Consider the following 17,413-nt stretch of genomic DNA (forward strand, 5'->3'; position numbering starts at 1 on the left):
CTTCAGTGATGGTTTGGACTTCTTGAAAAATAAATCAAATCTCATGTTTTAATAGACATATCCAAGGTGATAAGATGTGTGCCTAATTGGTAAATGTCACCTTGCAAACTCATTTAGATGTTTTCTGAGGTTATGTGAATGGAATCAAGTCAAAGATTTGTGTCCAAAACTATGAGAAAATAAATTTCTATTGCTTAAGCCACCAGTCTGTAGTACTTTGTCATCATAGCCCTAGCAAACTAATACACCCTGCTTCCACAGGAGATTTCTACTAACACAGACCATGGGCTAGAGGCAGAAATTCTGGTTTGAGACTGGGATCCCAGGCAAATCTCCCAAGAGTCAAATGTGGAGTAGGATGTTCTATAAGCATCTTGCCTTTGCATGGACTTTTCCAGTCACTGGCATAAATGTTTCCATGGTGACTGCAAATAAGTTAAAGAATTCTTGGATTCCTTCTTCCACATTCTCCAATTTACATAGCTCAAGGGTTCTCTTGGGATCCTAAAGAATGGGGAGAGGCATCCCCAAACATACCTGTGTTGGAATGTCCCTTCCCCCTTGAGAGAGTTAGGTGCTCAAGTGAAGTTTATTTGATTTAGAAAAAGCTAATATTGTGTTCCCTAGACAAAAAGATTATAGAGTTAAGTTATACCCATGATGTCTGGAATTATGTTACTCTCTATTTACTTGGGCTTTCCCCCAGTTTTATTAAGGTCTCATTTAATGTCCCACCTGATTCATTAGACTTGCCTGTATAGTAAGGAGACACAGAGCTTCCTGAGGTCAGCAGGGGTGTCTGAGCCAACTGGTTTCCGGAGTCAAGAGTTAGGACTACAAGATGCTGCTACTCATCCTTATAGGAAGCTGCTTCCTCTATTACCAGCCATGGGTGTATGAAGTAAAGGGTTAACTGGAAGGGCCAGGGGTACTCAAAGCCTACATAGTCCAGAGAAAGGACTTGCCTTTGATCAGCTCCCAGGAAATAACATCTGAGTCCTTGGAATATCCTCCCTGATAAAAGTGTCTTTGTAACCTAGGGCCCTGCGCTGTGCCAGGTTGTCTATGCTGACTGTGTAATTTATGGTGAATGCCTGTTTTTATTCACCTGGGGCCCTGGACAAGACTATATTCACTTGACTTCTGTGGGGGCTGAAGCACTCCATGCCTACAAGACAGAACCCTCAATAAAAATCCTGGACACCAAGGCTAAGTTGAGCTTCCTTGGCTGGCATACGTACTGTCACACATCATTGCTGAGAGAATTAAGGGCGTCCATGGGATTCCACAGAGGGGACAATTGGAAGCCCATATCTGGTGTCTTCTGGACCCTGCCCCAGGCAACTTTTGTCCTTGCAGATTTTAATCTGCATCCTCTCACTGCAGTAAGTCATAAATGTGAGCATCACAGCTTTTACAAGTTCCACGTGTCCTAGAAAATCACTGAAGGTCATGGGGACCCCCAACACGGAGATCATGAATATTGTTTTATTATAATAAATGGCAGTTTTCCTTTACCTCTTTCAATTCCACCACTCCTTGAGAAAATAAATAACATAAGCTGACCCCTCAGCTTGTGGGACCCGAAGCTGTCCTCACCCCCAGTCCCAGGAGAAGAGTTTCCTCCCTGCCTTGCTCACTGCCCTCCACAAGTTCTCCCCATGCACTTAGAGAGAAATGGAGGCCTTGGACATCCTTTCGTCCCTGCTCCTTTATCTCGGTTTCCACCAAACAAGCCAGACAGAACATGTGTGTTTAGTGCACAGTCATTCGAGCAGCAGGTCTTCCCTAGGACATCCCCCCCGCCCCCACCCCAGCCCTATTCCCTCCTCTCTGAGCGGCAGAGCTGGGGGCCCCTCACATGGCACTCTCGTTGCCTCCCCGTCCCCTGGACGTCCCCTTCTCTTGTGCCATGAGTGACTTGTAGGGCTTCCCCAGGCTGGGGAGGGTAAGCTCAGCTTCCTGCAGCTCCAGCTCCCGCTGGGACAAATGCTCAATGACGGCAGCTCCAATAGAGTCCCCCAGGACATTGGTCATTGTGCGAAGTCGGTCACTGGGGAAGGGTGGGGAGAGAGAAGCCACTGTTAGCTGAGATTTGAAGAGCTCATGGAGGAGAGGGTGCATCAGGATGGGAGGTTCCTTGTGTCTGGGATGTGGGGCTCATGCTCCATCCACAACCACATAACCTCAAGCAGGCGCTTCCCCCATGATGTCCTCAGTTTCCCTTCCTCCTAACAGATGTAGGTTGTATCAACTCTGATAAACTCACATGTGATCTTAGCATTGCAATTATTTTTTTTAAGGATGTAAACATCTGATAAAGAAAATTAGGGGCTGTGGGCTGAACAGCATACAGGATGAGGAAGGTAACAACTGTGAGCAAATCAGGCCAGCCTGGACCCTGTCTAAGTGGGACTCAGATCCCCTGACTGTTCCTAAATGGGAAGGAAAGTCCAGATTTTTTTAATGTAAGCCTTCTGTTTTTCGAAGTTAAATATTAAAAACACAAACTAAAAACAACAAAAATTTGCAAGCCAGCTCTGTCCCATGGATCACCTTTTTGTGACTTCTCCAGGTACAAGGGCTTTTCAGGCTCATCGGTAAAGCCCCCATTGCTCATCTCCTCCCCCACCCTACTCCCCAGGTTAACTCTATGGGATTTGGGATCTACAGGCCATGGTTTGGAGTATTCTCCAAGACTTTCCTTCTACTCTAAAATTCTACAACTCTGTCCTTGCTGGAATGAGGGCTCACGGGTTAGGGGTCTCACAAGGAAAGCGGGGATGGGGTTGGGGAAAGATAGCACCAGGGCCTGAAGAACACTCACAGGAACCAGTCCACAGCTATGATCAGCGTGATGTCTTCAGTGGGCAGGCCGACCGATGTGAGCACAATGACCATGGTGACCAGACCTGCCTGGGGGATGCCAGCAGCCCCAACGCTGGCTGCTGTCGCCGTGATACTGTACATGAAGAGAGAACACAGGGAGAAGGCAGGAGGTGGGAAGGAGAAGACGAGGAAGAGAGTGAGAAAGGGCACAACAGAAGGGAAGAGGTGGTTCCCTGGAACATCTTAAATTAAGTGCCTGAAAATAAAAAGCAGCCTTCAATAAATGTATTCTTTCAACTCATATTTATTGAGCATCTACTACACGCTAGACACCTAGTAGAAACTCCCTTAAAAGAAATTCCCTGCCCAAACAGAGCTTACATTCTAGTGGGGGAGGCAGGCAATAAACAAGATGAATACTTAAAACATATACTAAGGCAGAGGGTGCAATAGAGAAACAGTTCAGCCTATGAAAGTCCAAACCATGCCACTTTAAATAGAATATTCAGGAAACACCTCCCTAAGCAGTTGACACTGGACCAAAGACATGAAGGATGTGAAGTTTGCCGTTATATTTAAAATGACCATATGGAACCTCCGGGTAATGAGACCCAGGGATCCATCCTTCTTCTCAGAGTCTCAGGTTATTAGGATGCACAAGCCATACTTTGGAAAACACTGGGCAAAGGTATCTCCCACCATAGCATGTGAGAGAAGATGGGACTGAAACATCTGGCCAGTTCCTAATAGCCTCAGGTTTCACAGTCTCATCTTTGGCCTCATTTGGCATGGGTAGCTGGGGTCTTCCCACATCCCCCCTCCAACATTCAAAGCCTCCCTTGACATCAAGAAGCTGAGTCTCCCTCCACCCCTAGCCAACCTAACGACGTCTTAGATCTCACCTGCTGACAGATCCCACCCAAGATCACCTCACCTGATGGTCGTGATCTGGCCCAGGTTGAGCTCATAGTTGTTGACTTGGGCGATGAAGATGGCGGCCAGGGCCTCATACAGAGCAGTCCCATCCATGTTGACAGTGGCCCCCACAGGCAGCACGAACCTGGTGATGCGTCGGTCCACACCCAGGCCCTCCTCCAAGCAGCGGAAGGTGATAGGCAGTGTTGCAGAGCTAGGGGAGAGAACCCTGGAGGCTGAGAATGGGGAGTGGCAGGAAGGGACTGGAGTAGCCATGGGCCAAAGGAGGGATTCTGCTGAGAATACTGGGAGATCGGGTGGAAGCCAGGGCAAGGGGAGGATGGCAGGAGCATAACATTTCAGAGGTTGGTAACTGTGCATGGGGAATAAGGGCTCTTCATGATGCAAGAAGCACATGGCAATGGTAGTCCCCTAGGTTGAAGGTCTCTCGACCCACTTAAAGGCAACAGCTTAAAGCTAATTACTAGATACTTATTCATGCCACTGGCGAACTTCCCACTCCCAGAAAGGAAAGGACTAGGGCTCTACTGACCTCCCACACCCTCAGGGTTAAAAGAGAAGTATTACATAGACCCCTAATCCCACTCATGTAGCTCAGGGAGCGACATCAGCTACACTAACCCTCCTGGTCTCTCTCCCCACCACTCCACAGTAGGGGAAGAGCAGTCAAACTGCCTGGGGAGTTTAGTTGAAGGAATGGACATCTCACTTGGAGTTGGCCTAACCACAAAACATGTGGTCTGGTCAGCTTGATGTCATGCAGTGAGAAGCCTGATCTCAAAAAGAAGGCCTCTGGGGATCCAACCCTGTGGTGATCAGGTGAGTGTCATTCTGGGCTACAATGGCATCAATCTTATTGGCCAAAGACCAAAAGGTGCATTCTCCAGGCAGCATTATGAGCAATAACAATGATATTATTCTTCCATCCAGTTGGCTCTCGTGATACTTCTCAAACCACTTTGATTTTGGATGACGGGGGAAAGGGAAGCTCTTTACTAACCCTATAAAACCACAGAAAAAGGGGAAGGAAGAGAAAGGAGCCAAGTGAGCTCCCAGAGACCACTTTGAGGGGAAATGAGACTCTGAGCTAGAAAATGACACAGAATAGGGAGCACCTCGGTCCTAACCTCAAATTGGCAGCTGGTTCTCCTCCACATAAAATAGAGAAATAGAAAATGTGGAAAGCAGGTCAGTAGAACCCGTTTGGGACAAAGATAAGCACCCAGGTGTCCATTGGCCTGCAGACCTTCAGGAACCACTGACATTACCACATAGCTCAGATGAGGTTTAGTACGGGGATTGAGGGCCAGGACTCTTAGGAGGGCCTTTGAACAACTGACAGTGAACCTCAGAAAAGTGCTGGGGGTGGGGGATGAAGCCATACCTGGAAGATGTGCCCATGGCAGTGATGAGGGCCTGCAGCATGCCCCCAATGAAGGGGAAGGGGTTCCGGTGGGTGATGAGGAAGTAGATGAGGGGCAGGACACCACCAGCATGGAGGAACAAGCCCACAATGACGGTCAGGGTGTACATGCCCAGCTGACCCCCCAGGACAGCCATGTCCTCCATCTCTAGGATCTTCCCAGCGATCAGGAACAGGATCCCCACAGGTGCATACCTAGGCCAAGCCAGACACCTGTCAGAGTGCCCTCATGACTTCCCCTAAACCTCAGAGCTGGCATCCCCAAGGCTTTGCCCATATAAGACCTTAGAGCCAGGCAGTGCCCATCATACAGCACCCTACTCTGCCCAAAACTTCCCCACATACTGACAAACAGGGATGGACCCCATAAACATATCCCACTGCCTCTGCCTACTCACCCACAGATCACACCTAGAACAGCAGGGGAAAGTTCCTACAACTCCAGCGCATACATTCTTATAAGGTTTCGCTTTCCTCCACTCCACCATTCAAGTCCCTCCCCAAATAGTCACTTCTTGGGACTCTTTCTCTAGATGTGGCCCAAACATCCCCTATTACTGGCCTTCAAACTTCCCTTATTCACCACCTCCAACTCTGTTTGTTTAAATGTGTAACCTCAATGCCCCTGTTCTCTTTCGTGTAAGTGCATATTCTCACTCACTCACTGACCCTGAGTTATTTCACCTGAATTTCCCCCAGACATCCCAAACCATATGTCTTATCAAATCATTTATTTATTCGACCACTCTCTTGAGCACCTACTCTGCTCCAGTCACACTGTCCCTGCCCCTGTGGCACGTACATTCTAATGGGGAAAACAGGCAATACACATAGAAATGCCTAATTAAAAACTTCAGATGGTGCGAGCTGCATAGAGTCCCTCAGTGTGCTGCACCAGTGTGAGTGGTCTGGAAGGGCCTCCCTGGAGATGTGACGTTCACACAGTGGCCTGAACGATGTGAAGAGACACATCTATCTGAAGGAGAAGCATTGCAAGCACCATGCAAAGACCCTGAGATGAGCATGAGCTACAAGTGCTGAAGGAGAAGAGAGAAGACAGTGTTTGTGGAGTGACAAGTGAGAGGAGACAGAGTGAGTTCATCAGGGGCTCACCTGTGCTCCCCACAAACCAGCGCATCTTAGTCTTGCAAGATGAGACACTGGCACCTGCCAGTGATGCCTTCATTCACCCATCACCAGGCTTCTGCGTTACTCCTCTCTTTAGAAAGTGAAGACTACACTTGGTGATTCTCATGGTAGAAGCATTGGAGGGCAGGAGGAGGCCAGGACCTCTTGGGAAATTGGTATAATAGCTTGGGTCAGAAACAATGAGACCCACCCTGAGGTGGTGGGAAGGCGGATGTGGAGCACTCTTCTGGCCACATCTGTATTCCCCTGGGCTCAGCTGGGCTCATGGTGAGACCAGATGGGAGGCTGCTGAGCTGTCTCCCAGTCTTCACCTACCTCTCTGCCTGCTCTGTGAACACCCTCCCCAGCTCCCTCATCATCATCCTTCCTCTTCATTCTCCACAAAACTCCTCAACCCTAGGTCAATTGCATGGGGCTTCTTTCCTTCTATATTCACCCAGCCAGCACATCTGGATAAATTCTGCCAACAACACCTCTATAAGTTTATGGTTTCCAATACAGTTGAGCTTCCATCTTGTCAGTCTTCTTGCCTATCCTTGATAAGCTCCCCCCTCAGCTCCTTTTCCAAGTTTTAAACTTGGCCTCTAGTCCCCTATGCAACTTTCTAATTATTGGAGATTAGGTACAAAGTCTTCCCCAGTTTGGCCCTGGACAGTCTTGTTAATATCTTGCACCACCACTCCCAACTTACCCTGTGCTCCTACCTCCCTAAACTCCCCACCATCCTCCAGCCAACTCAGGTTCCTGCAGGCTTTGTATGTTCTTTTTCCCTGCTTGAACAGCCTCTCTCCATTCCTGTCCTATTGGGTTCCCACTTGCCTTTCAAGACCCAACTATGAGGCAACCTTTTCCATAACTCCCTCTTCACCTTACCAGGCAGAGTTCACTCCATATCCCTTCCTTGGCTGCTCACTTCTTCATGTTCCCAACTCTTTTTGAACACCCCTTTGCTATAGAACATTCCACCTTGTAATATACTTTCTAGGATATGTCTGTCTCCTCCAAAATTTCATAAGCTTCTTGGGGACAGGGGCTGAATTCAGCATATCCCTGCATTCTAGACAGTTAACCCAGGAAAAGTTCTGCTGAATGAGTAAAGAAATTGGTGAAGGAATAGAGAATGGTAAAATGGATGCACGCATGCATCAACTAAGGAATAACTAGTGATTGGATAAACAAATAAGGAAATGAGCAAATGAGACACAAATGATCAGGTGAGTGAATGAATGAGTGTGTTAAGTGAATAAATTCAGGGAATACGTGAGGGAGTGAATAGGAGAATAACAAATGCAGAGATGAGTGAGTGGGCCAAAGAATGAGCTTGACTGAATACACGGCAGAGTGAGTAAATCAATCAGTCAGTCAAACAATGGCTTCATTAATGCGTGGATGAGTCTGTGAATGAGTTTATGAGTGAATGTATAAATGAGTAAATCAACCAATACATACATGAATAACCTTGGCAAAATGGCCCAATAGCCCCTTGAGCAGCTGCCCCACAGCCTGACTTCCCAGTCCTGGTTCCACACTTCCCATGTGCCATCACCTGTCAGCCCTGTCAAAACCCAGCACTTACCAGATAATAATGCCCACCATCCTCATAATAGCCTCATTGAGGCTGTCGAAGAAATCCCGAAGGACTCGGCCCTTGTGTTTCATGCCACCAATGACCAGCCCAAAGGCCACAGAGAAGACCACAAGGCCCAGGGCATTAATGCCATTGGCTGAGCCAGGCACAGGTACAGTCTCCTCGAAGCTCAGCACCTCCTGCAGGGTGCCCAAGGCCCAGGTGACATTTTCCAGGAGGCTAGTTCCGTTGTCCATTGAGGACGAGGGAGGCATGGAGGTGCCTGGCTCAGATCCATTCTCTGTCCTCACTATGGTCCTGGTTACCAGCCTCGTGCTATACTGTGTCTTGAACTGAAATATGGAGAGATTGGGGCCAAAATCAATTCATCAGAATCTCCTGAAGAAGTTTATTTAGAACACCAATTCCTGGTTGCTACCCCTGGATAGTCTTATTTAGAGGACTTGACCAATGCATAGAAGATCAAGTGAAGGAATACATGAATAAAGGAGTGAACAACCAATGCATGGAAGAATGAGGAAAGAGTCTGCATTTTTCAAAGCTCCCTGTTCAGAGAGATTTGGGAAACTTTCTCCTCAGTCATCTATGGTGAGATGCCCTGGTTCCTCCTTCAGCACCATTCCCAGGCAGCTCTTGGCCTAAGTCCTTTTCTGTTATCTTCCCTTGATCATTTCACCAATGGGAGGTACATTCTTTCTCCAAGACTCTTCCAAATGCCCCTTCCCACTGCACTGGCATGCTCTTCTTCCCGTCCCTCACCCCAGGACCACTCACTCAGCATCAAGCTACCCCCCCCAAACCTCCTTGAACACACCATGCACTTCCCGCTGACCTGTTTGAAGCAGGCCTCGACCAGGTTGGGTGGAAACATATTTCTGCAGAAAAACATCAGAAGAAGGGAGGTGGTTAGACCTTGGGAAGGAGTCCAGGGTGATAATAGTAAGAAAAATAGCAATAATACCAACCATAATAGTGGCAGCCAACAAGTGAATGCTTACTCTAGACCAGGTACTGAGCTAAGTGCTTATCTAAAGTTAAAGTTATCTAAAGTATCTAAAGCTAAGTGCTTATCTAAACACAACAATAATTCTTTTTTTTTTAAAAGATTTTATTTATTTATCAGAGAGGGGGGAGAGAGCAAGCACAGGCAGACAGAATGGCAGGCAGAGGCAGAGGGAGAAGCAGGCTCCCTGCTGAGCAAGGAGCCTGATGTGGGACTCGATCCCAGGACGCTGGGATCATGACCTGAGCCGAAGGCAGCTGCTTAACCAACTGAGCCACTCAGGCGTCCCCACAACAATAATTCTTGAAGTAAGCACTACCAAGGTCCCCATTTTATGCACAAAGAAACCAACACAGAGAGAACTTACAGATGTTACCCAAAGCAACACAGCTCAAAAGGGGTGCAGATGGACCTCAAATCCATGCCTCTCTAAGCCCTTCCATAGAACCCTATGCTACCTCAGACTTCAATTCACACACATGTGCCAGTGATGCCTCAAAAAACACAGATAACTTGTGGACCTCAGATGTGGGTTTCCTCCAAGTCAGTGACTAGGGAAAAACCATGGTAAGCCTTGATTCTGGTTGGCAAAATTTAGCTTCTTTAAAAGAAAAGGAGCTTGGAAACACCAAATACCACCTGTTCTGAGCTCATTTCAAGATGCAGCTAAAGCCTCCAGAGCCTAAGGTCCAAAAGATCCTACCCTAGGAGTCAGCTACTCTCAGGATTTGCACAAGGCTCCAGGACATTAAATGGATATCAATGAACTAGGTTCAAATTGGGTGTTGCATTTCCAGGCTGAATCAGCCTGTCCCCTTGAGTATTTCCTTGCCACCTTGTCTCTCCTTGAGTATGGCTGCTTGCATCTAAGGCCAGAGTTCCCATCAAAATTAGAAAGGACGTCACCTGACCAGATCCATGAAGGCATCAGCTGTGGGGATGGTCTCAATGCGGCCCTCGCGGTGCAGCCCCTCCTTGGAGCCCTTCCCAGGATGGATGATGGTGACCATGAGGATACCAATGAAGACAGCAATGACCGTGGTCACCATGTAGTACACAGCTGCCCGCATCCCCATCCGCCCTGTTGCCTTGTTATCCAGGGATGCCATACCTGGAGGACAGGTGGTGCAACCCTGAGCAGCATCATCCACACCCCACCACCCTCTCTCCCAATCATCAGCTCTATTTCCCTCATACCACCAGCTCAACAAGAATTTACCAAGAATCTTCTTCTGCACCCCACCCCAGCACCCACGCTGCCATCATTTGACCCCTCTTATCAGTCTTCAACCCCTATTCTATTTTCCAAATACTCCTTCCACCCCATCCTTCATCCCAAGCCCCACTTCACTAAACTTCCTCTACTTCAAGCCGAACTTTCCAACTCCCACCCCACCCTCCATTTATGCCTGTTACACCATAATGTCACTTTCATTCCACTCTTCATCCTACTATTGACCCCAATATTATACTTCCCTCCAGCCCACCTTACTGTACCCTATCTGTGAGAAATAGTTCTTTTGGTGCTCCCTCCAAAAGCCCTTTACCAGGCTAACACAACTGCCCTTCAGCTATTGCGTTGCTGGCTCCCAACAGTTTGTGTGGCCCCCTTCTCTGGAGAATGGCCCTCAGCAGAACAAAAGTTGCTTTGCCCAGAAATACCCCAGGGAAGTCCTAAAATCAAAGGCTGCCTGGTACAGGGATTCAGAAGGCCAGTTCCTTTAACTCAAATAATGGCAGAGTTGGGAAGAACAATTCTGTAGCTTTTCTCCTGCTCCAGAGTTATCCATGGGATAAGGCTGAGAGGCCGGCCTCCTTCTGAACCCATCTCTGCTTAGATTCTTTCCCGGCCCCATCTTGCTCCCCTTGCTTCCTCATGGGTCTCTCTTGAATGCTATCTCTTGATATATCATTTGTGCAAATATCCCCATTTTAGGCTCTGCTTCTGGGAAACCCAACCCAAGAAACCACTCTTTCAGTCCTTTATCTTCATCCCCATCCCAAAATCTGGAGGTTGGCGATCAACCACTTAGGGGCTAAATCTGGCCCCCTCTCTGTCTTTGTAAATAAAGGTTTATTGGAACACAACCACACACATTTGCTTACAGATGAATCTGCAGCTGCTTCTCCACTACCATAGCAGAACTAAGTAGTTGACAGAGATCATATGGCCCCCAATGTTGAAAATGTTTACTATCTGGACCTTTACAAAAAAAGTTTTCAACCTTTGCATAACTCATCCCTATTTCTACCCTGGCCCCCATCCACCATCCCGTCACCTTCATCTCAAACACTTTCACCCAATCCCACCCCCTGGCCCTTGATGCCATTCTATCTTCCCCGGCAGCCCTATCACAGTCTTTCTTTCACCTTTGGATGCAGGCTGGTATTTTCTCTACACAGAAAAGTGCAGTAAAGTTACTGAGATAAGTGGCATAGGTCATATGGGGACTGGAACCTGAGTCTGATGAAGATCTAGGCTTTGGGCAAGAACTCGGGGTAGGCGCAGGGCTCATGTTTGAGGTTCTAAGATAGGGAGGTGATCCCATGCTTGCCATAGCTTTGGCTCCAGGTTTGAGTCGGGACTGCAGGATGGGTCTCGGAGGCCAACACTGGCCTGGGCTCTCTCACCTGTGACCAGGCTGGAGACAATGAGTGGCAGCACCAGCATCTGCAGCATCCTCATGAGAAGCTCTCCAGGGAAAGAAAAGTACTTGATCTGGCGGTAGGTAAGCTGGTACGGGCGCAGGGCAAAGGCCAGGCTGACTCCTAGAACCGAAAGAAGGGCTCGTGGAATGGGTTGGGTCACTCGGCCCCATTTGTGTGAATATGTCCTTATGCGGGGGAAAGCGGTGGGTGTTGCCAAGTGCATGTGCCGGTGAGAATGAGTGGGTGGAGTGATGATATGTGCGTGCAGGGAATTTCTCTGAGGTCTCTGCCCCTCCCAGCCAGCTCACCGATGACCACAGCACTGACGGTCAGCAGGATGAAGGCGTTCCGGCGCAGGAAGCGCAGCACGTGCTCACGTGTCATGGTCTGCAGGCGCAGGCGCGTGCGCAGTGCTCTCTGCTGCAGGCTCTCCTGCAGCCGCTGCAACCAGCCCACCCGGCCCAGCCGCTGGCCGCTCTCCCGCAGGAACAGGCTGTTCCCGTGGCTGCTCATGGTCTATCTGCGGGGGACAGAGGGGCTTTCTGGTAATGGAGAGGACAGAAGGTGGCTGTGGGGACAGGGGAAAGGGTGGACAAAGGAGGAACTCAGAATCCAAACACCAGGGGAGGGGCCATGTCCACCTGTCCACGTGGGATGTGCCCATGGTGGGACACCTGAAAACACTGCCTGGGGCTCAGAGTTAAATCCTGGCAGAAAAGGGCCCAGATCTCCACAATCCGCTCCCAGACATGAAGGAGAAGGAGACCACAATGTAATGGACACCTTTGCCATCCCTGACTCCAGAGCCCTCATTATTTCATATCCTCACAAGCAGCTGGGAGTTGTCCCAGCACACAAACCAAACTAGAGAGCCTTTACTGAGCACCGACTGCATGCAGAGCCCTAGACAAGGCATCCTGGTGTTAGCCCCCCCAAATTAATATGGTTTGGTGTCTGGCCTGGTAGTGCTAACAAGTGGCCTTTCCACAATGACAAAATCAGCAAGTGCCTGGCAACCAGTGAGTGCCCAGTAAATACAAGTGCCCTGCATGAGTGAGCAGAGGGGCTGTAGGTGGGATCCCTCAGGAAGGAAATGCTGACAATCCTTGACCCCAGTGGCTCTTCAAGATCCATTTTTTTTTTTTATTTCTTTTCAGCGTAACAGTATTCATTGTTTTTGCACCACATCCAGTGCTCCATGCAATACATGCCCTCCTCAATACCCACCACCTGGCTCTCCCAACCTCCCACCCCCCGCCCCTTCAAAACCCTCAGATTGTTTTTCAGAGTCCATAGTCTCTCATGGTTCACCTCCCCTTCCAATTTCTCCCAACTCCATTCTCCTCTCTAACCTGTAACCTTATTTAAATAAATATCTCTTAAATGGAAAAGAGATCATTACTTGAAATGCAAATTATATTTTAATGCACATTAAACAAAATGCATGTAAAAATTAAAACCTGCCTATCCTTTACCAATGAAACATGTTACATGTATCAGGCAGCTTGTAGCATGAGCCAGAAAAACTTTTATTTTTGTGGACTCCTTCCTCCACTAAAATATATACATTATATTAAAATATTAAATTATATTTTTACAAGTGAATTGTTACAAAAATGAATATAGTATTTTGGAACTAGATAGAGGGAATGGTTGCACAACATTGAGAATGTCCTAAAGGCCACTGATGCCTCTTTAAAATGGTTGAGTTTCTGATATGTGAACTTCACCTAACATTATACATTAAACCATTTTCTTTGATCTAAAAGTGTAGTTCTTAACAATGAATCTTGGAATGCTGAAAAAATAAAATTAAATTAAAAAAAATAAAAGTGTAATTGTTTCTTCTGATTTAAAAAAAATGAAAACAAAATAAATAAATAAAATACAAAATAAGTTAAAACATTTCTGTGGATCCCTAAAAGTATCATGGGCCCAGGGCACTGGACATCCTATTCTTGAACGATAGACAGACTGGCCTGCAATGATCTCACAGGGGAAAAATAAAAAGTGTGATAGTGTCCATATTCCAGGCAACCTGGGAATTCTGTTGACCCTGTAGATTCACTTCAGGCAAACAGTTGACCACACTGCCCAAGATTCCTTGCCCACTGGCTCCACTTTTGGTCTGACCAGTGGGAAGCAGCAGAATGGCTAGTGGGAGCAGCATTCTCCCTGCCACACCCCTGTTCAGCCAAGGTTGCGTTCCTCTGCCTCAGTCTCCTGTCAGTCCTGTGTATCTATTGGCTATTTGGATGCCTTCTTTGAAAAAATGTCTATTTAGTTCCTCTGTCCATTTGTTAATCAGATTGTTGTTTGTTATTGCGTTGTATGGGTTCTTTATATATTTAGGATATTAACCTCTTATCTGATACATGGTTTACAAAAAAATGTCTCCCATTCTGTAGGTTGCCTTTTCATTTCCTTTAACTGTGCAGTGTTTAGTGTGATGTGGTCTCACTGGTTTATTTTTGCTTTTTTTTTATGCTTTTGGTGTTACACGCAAAAAATCTTTGCCAAGCCCAATGTCAAGGAGCTTCTTCCCTACCTTGTCTTCTAGGAGTTTTATGGTATCAGGTCTTATGTTTAAGGCTTGGATCCATTTCAAGTTAATTTTTCTGAGTAGTATAAAATAGGAGTCCAATTTCATTTTCTATATGTTTTTATCCAGTTTTCCCAACACCTGTTGAAGAGACCAACCTTTCCCTGTTGGGTGTTCTTGGCTGCCCTGACTAGATAGAGGAGCTATTGCTACAATGACAATCATATTACAATATATAAATGTATCAAAACAACATGGTACACACTTTAAACTTATACAATGTTACATGTCAAATATGTTTCAACTAAAAAAGAAATACAATCCTTTGTTTCAGCCAAGGCTCTGGCCCTGTCCTCCTCCCTCCCTTCCTCCCTCCCTGCTGGCCCCGCCCCTTTCCCCGCCCCCACTCTTGCTGGTCCCTGAGTGTTACTACACCATGCTTACTGGTCCCCCTTAACTTTGCTCATATCTTTCCAGTTCTGCTTTTCTATTGTGTTGTTTCCTGACAAATACACCAGACTTATTTGGTTCTTAAAAAACTCTCCAAGCCAATATTGTTCCTGTGCTGAACTTCACCCAGGTCAGGGAATATGGAATATGGGAGTCTGAGGGAAGTTTCAGTTCCACCAGTAGTAGACCCCTGGATATTTTTTTTTTTCTGCCACTGGCTGTGCAGTCACTTTTCTGGGGCCACCGTCTTCCTTGCCTTTTTCTGGTCCCCCATATCCAAAGCATGGGACACGTGCCTCTACTCTTCAGGCCCTGCTCCCTCCAGGTCCAAGCCCCATTCTCAATGCTAAACCCCAGTTGGGTCCATCACTGAAACCATAGTTTCACTGATTCTCACCTTGCAGTGAAAAATCCCAGATTTGGAACCACAGACTACACAGGAAACTCATAATTCCTCCCTCTCTCTAGAATGCATGTTCCCAGTCACCAAGCAGTAGCACAGAATTACCTGTGCGTCCCCAGGTAGTATTCAGCTGAGATCCCAACTAGCCACAAAGGGTCCAGAACTAGTTTTGTCTCCTTCCTTTCTCTTCCTTACAAGAAGCAGTACAGCATATTGCAGAAATGGACAAACCATAGTCTGAGAGCCAAATCCAGCCCACTGCTTGCTTGTATAAGTAATTTTATTGGCACAGAGCCACACTCATTTCTTACGTGTTGCCTATGGCTACTTTCATACTACAACATCTGAGCAGGGGTGTTGGGACAGAGAGTGTGTGGGCCACAGTACAATCTCTCTAGCCCTTCACTGACAAAATTTGCTAGTCCCTGTCCTAACAGAAGAGCATACCTGAGCTCTTTATTTCAAATCTCCCTCCACCTTGATGGAACTGGTCACTTTTGTGGGGCTTGGCTGGCCCAATTCACATGACGCTTAGAACAGCGCCTGGTGGGCACAAAATAGAGATCTGGGGTTGATATAAAGCAGAAACCCAACAGACACACAGCTGAGGGCAGAGACAAACACTGAACCCTGGGTTCTCTCTTTTCCAGTCTCTCAGTCTCTCCTGGTCCTAGGCATTCTCTTGACCCTGGTTTTTGTTGTTGTTTTCTTTTTCTTTCTTTTTTTTTTTTTTTTTTTTTTTTTAGACTTGCTGTCTGGGAAGTGGCCCTTCAAGTGTCCCCAGTCTGCAGGAGCTCAAGATGGGTCTCCCACCTTGTTTCCCCACCCTTGATTTTGGGGTGCAATAAGATGGGATGGCCACCCCTCCCTTGGAGCCAAAGGAAAGAAAGGAAGGGCCTCTACATCCTAAAACCAAAGCAAGCTCAGTGGGCAAATGTATGCTTCCTCTACATTTTATCTCAACACTCTGCTGGCCAGAGGAGTGAGTGGGGGAAGGAAAGAGAGGAGAGAAATCACATACATAACATATCACGCACAGCTCCAAACACACAGTCTCACACACCTCTGTGTGCAATTGACACAAATACCACCGCACAGACATACAGTCACACACACAGAACTCTTCAGACACACAAGCCCATGCACACCTTCAGAAATGCAACCCCACTCCTACATTGTCGGCCATACAATCCCTACACACACAAACACACACACTTTCATGCACACCATCAGACATACAACCCCACACACACCTTCAAGACCCTGAACAATTCCTCTCCCTAAATGAAACTCCATACACCGAGAGCCACAGAGTTCTCTCATTCTCTCTCTCTCTCTCTCTCTCTCTCTCACACACACACACACACACACACACAACTTGGGACTCCAGACACAAAACTTCAGACATTCAAATTCCTTCCCGCATTTAAGCACCCAGCCCACATACCTCTCTAGGAAGGCGAGCCACTCATAAATTCAGCCTCCCACACACACAGCACCACCACCACCAGCCCACACACAACTTCCCACCCACCACCGGTGTAACGGCGGCCAAAGTCTCAGTCACAGTCTGTCCGGAGTTGGAGGAATTAAACACCCTGATGGGGGTGGGAGCAGAGCCCTGGAAATGGAGGAAGCATCACGCACAGAGATGGAAACCTGCCCACGAACTGAGGCCACTGTCAGAGAGATAGGATGAGGAGGAGGGAGATGGGTAATGAGCCCACAGGTGATGAATGGCTAAGATGGTAGGAAACTCACCAAGGCGATCTGACGAGCGGCGGCGATCATGCTGAGGGGCAGCAGAGACAAAGGCGGCCGAGAGCTGGGAACGCGGACGCAGGGGCGCCCCACCCGCCTGACCCCAGGGTGGACCAAGCCCGCCGCGGATCCCGCCCGCCCCGACCCCAAAGCCCCTGGCCGAGCGGAGCCGCGGTGTCCCCACTCACCCGCTCCCGGAGCGGCGGGGGCGGCTCGCCTGCGCCTCGGCCTGCTCGCTGCGCCCGGATGCAGGTGCCGGAGCCCGGCGAAGCGCCGGGCCGGAGCAGCAGGAAGCCGCCAGGGACGGCGCCGAGCTGGCGCAGGGACAGGACGGCGGAGGCACCGGCGCGAAGCCGGGACGCGCTGTGCAGCGGGTGGGATTCCGGCTGGCCCTGCGCTCACGTGGGTGCGGGGGCGCGGGGCGGCCGGGGGAGGGGGCGGGATCCCCTCCGGGATGCCCCCCGCCTCCCCCGCGCGGAGCCCAGGCTCAGCCGCAGCGCGGGAGGAAGGGCACGGCGCGGGTGGGGAGGGAGGGGGATCCTGGGCTGAGCGAGGTGGGTGTTCTCTCCCGCATCCCGCCCCCGCCCCCGCCTCGGAGCCGCGCCTCCGAGCCCCAGCCTCCCGCGCCTCCTCCCCCCGCCGCCCCCGCCGAGGCCCGAAGGTCCCGGAAGAGCTGCGGG

The 17,413-nt window shown here is 48.7% G+C and overlaps 1 protein-coding gene across 4 annotated transcripts; it reads right to left on the minus strand.

Annotated features, from left to right (window-relative positions):
- Window positions 1–1,474: 1,474 nt before the first annotated feature.
- SLC1A6 (solute carrier family 1 member 6) lies at window positions 1,475–17,052 on the minus strand. 4 transcript variants are annotated; one of them, XM_059160276.1, is made up of 11 exons: window positions 16,922–17,010; window positions 15,420–15,515; window positions 11,886–12,097; window positions 11,560–11,697; window positions 9,835–10,039; window positions 8,758–8,800; window positions 7,914–8,257; window positions 5,150–5,383; window positions 3,764–3,958; window positions 2,828–2,962; window positions 1,475–2,053 (listed from the first exon to the last, which is right to left on the minus strand). In XM_059160276.1, exons 3-11 carry the CDS (start codon window positions 12,088–12,090, stop codon window positions 1,858–1,860), a joined length of 1,695 nt encoding a protein of 564 aa, XP_059016259.1. In that variant the 5' UTR covers window positions 12,091–12,097; window positions 15,420–15,515; window positions 16,922–17,010; the 3' UTR covers window positions 1,475–1,857. The 4 variants fall into 4 exon arrangements, with proteins under 4 accessions (XP_059016259.1, XP_059016258.1, XP_059016260.1 ...); XM_059160275.1 differs by lacking the exon at window positions 15,420–15,515 and having other exon boundaries at window positions 16,922–17,052; XM_059160277.1 differs by lacking the exon at window positions 15,420–15,515 and having other exon boundaries at window positions 11,886–12,145; window positions 16,922–17,011.
- Window positions 17,053–17,413: the final 361 nt, after the last annotated feature.

This window comes from Mustela lutreola, chromosome 2 (assembly GCF_030435805.1).
Source record: "Mustela lutreola isolate mMusLut2 chromosome 2, mMusLut2.pri, whole genome shotgun sequence".
Classification (NCBI taxonomy): domain Eukaryota; kingdom Metazoa; phylum Chordata; class Mammalia; order Carnivora; family Mustelidae; genus Mustela; species Mustela lutreola.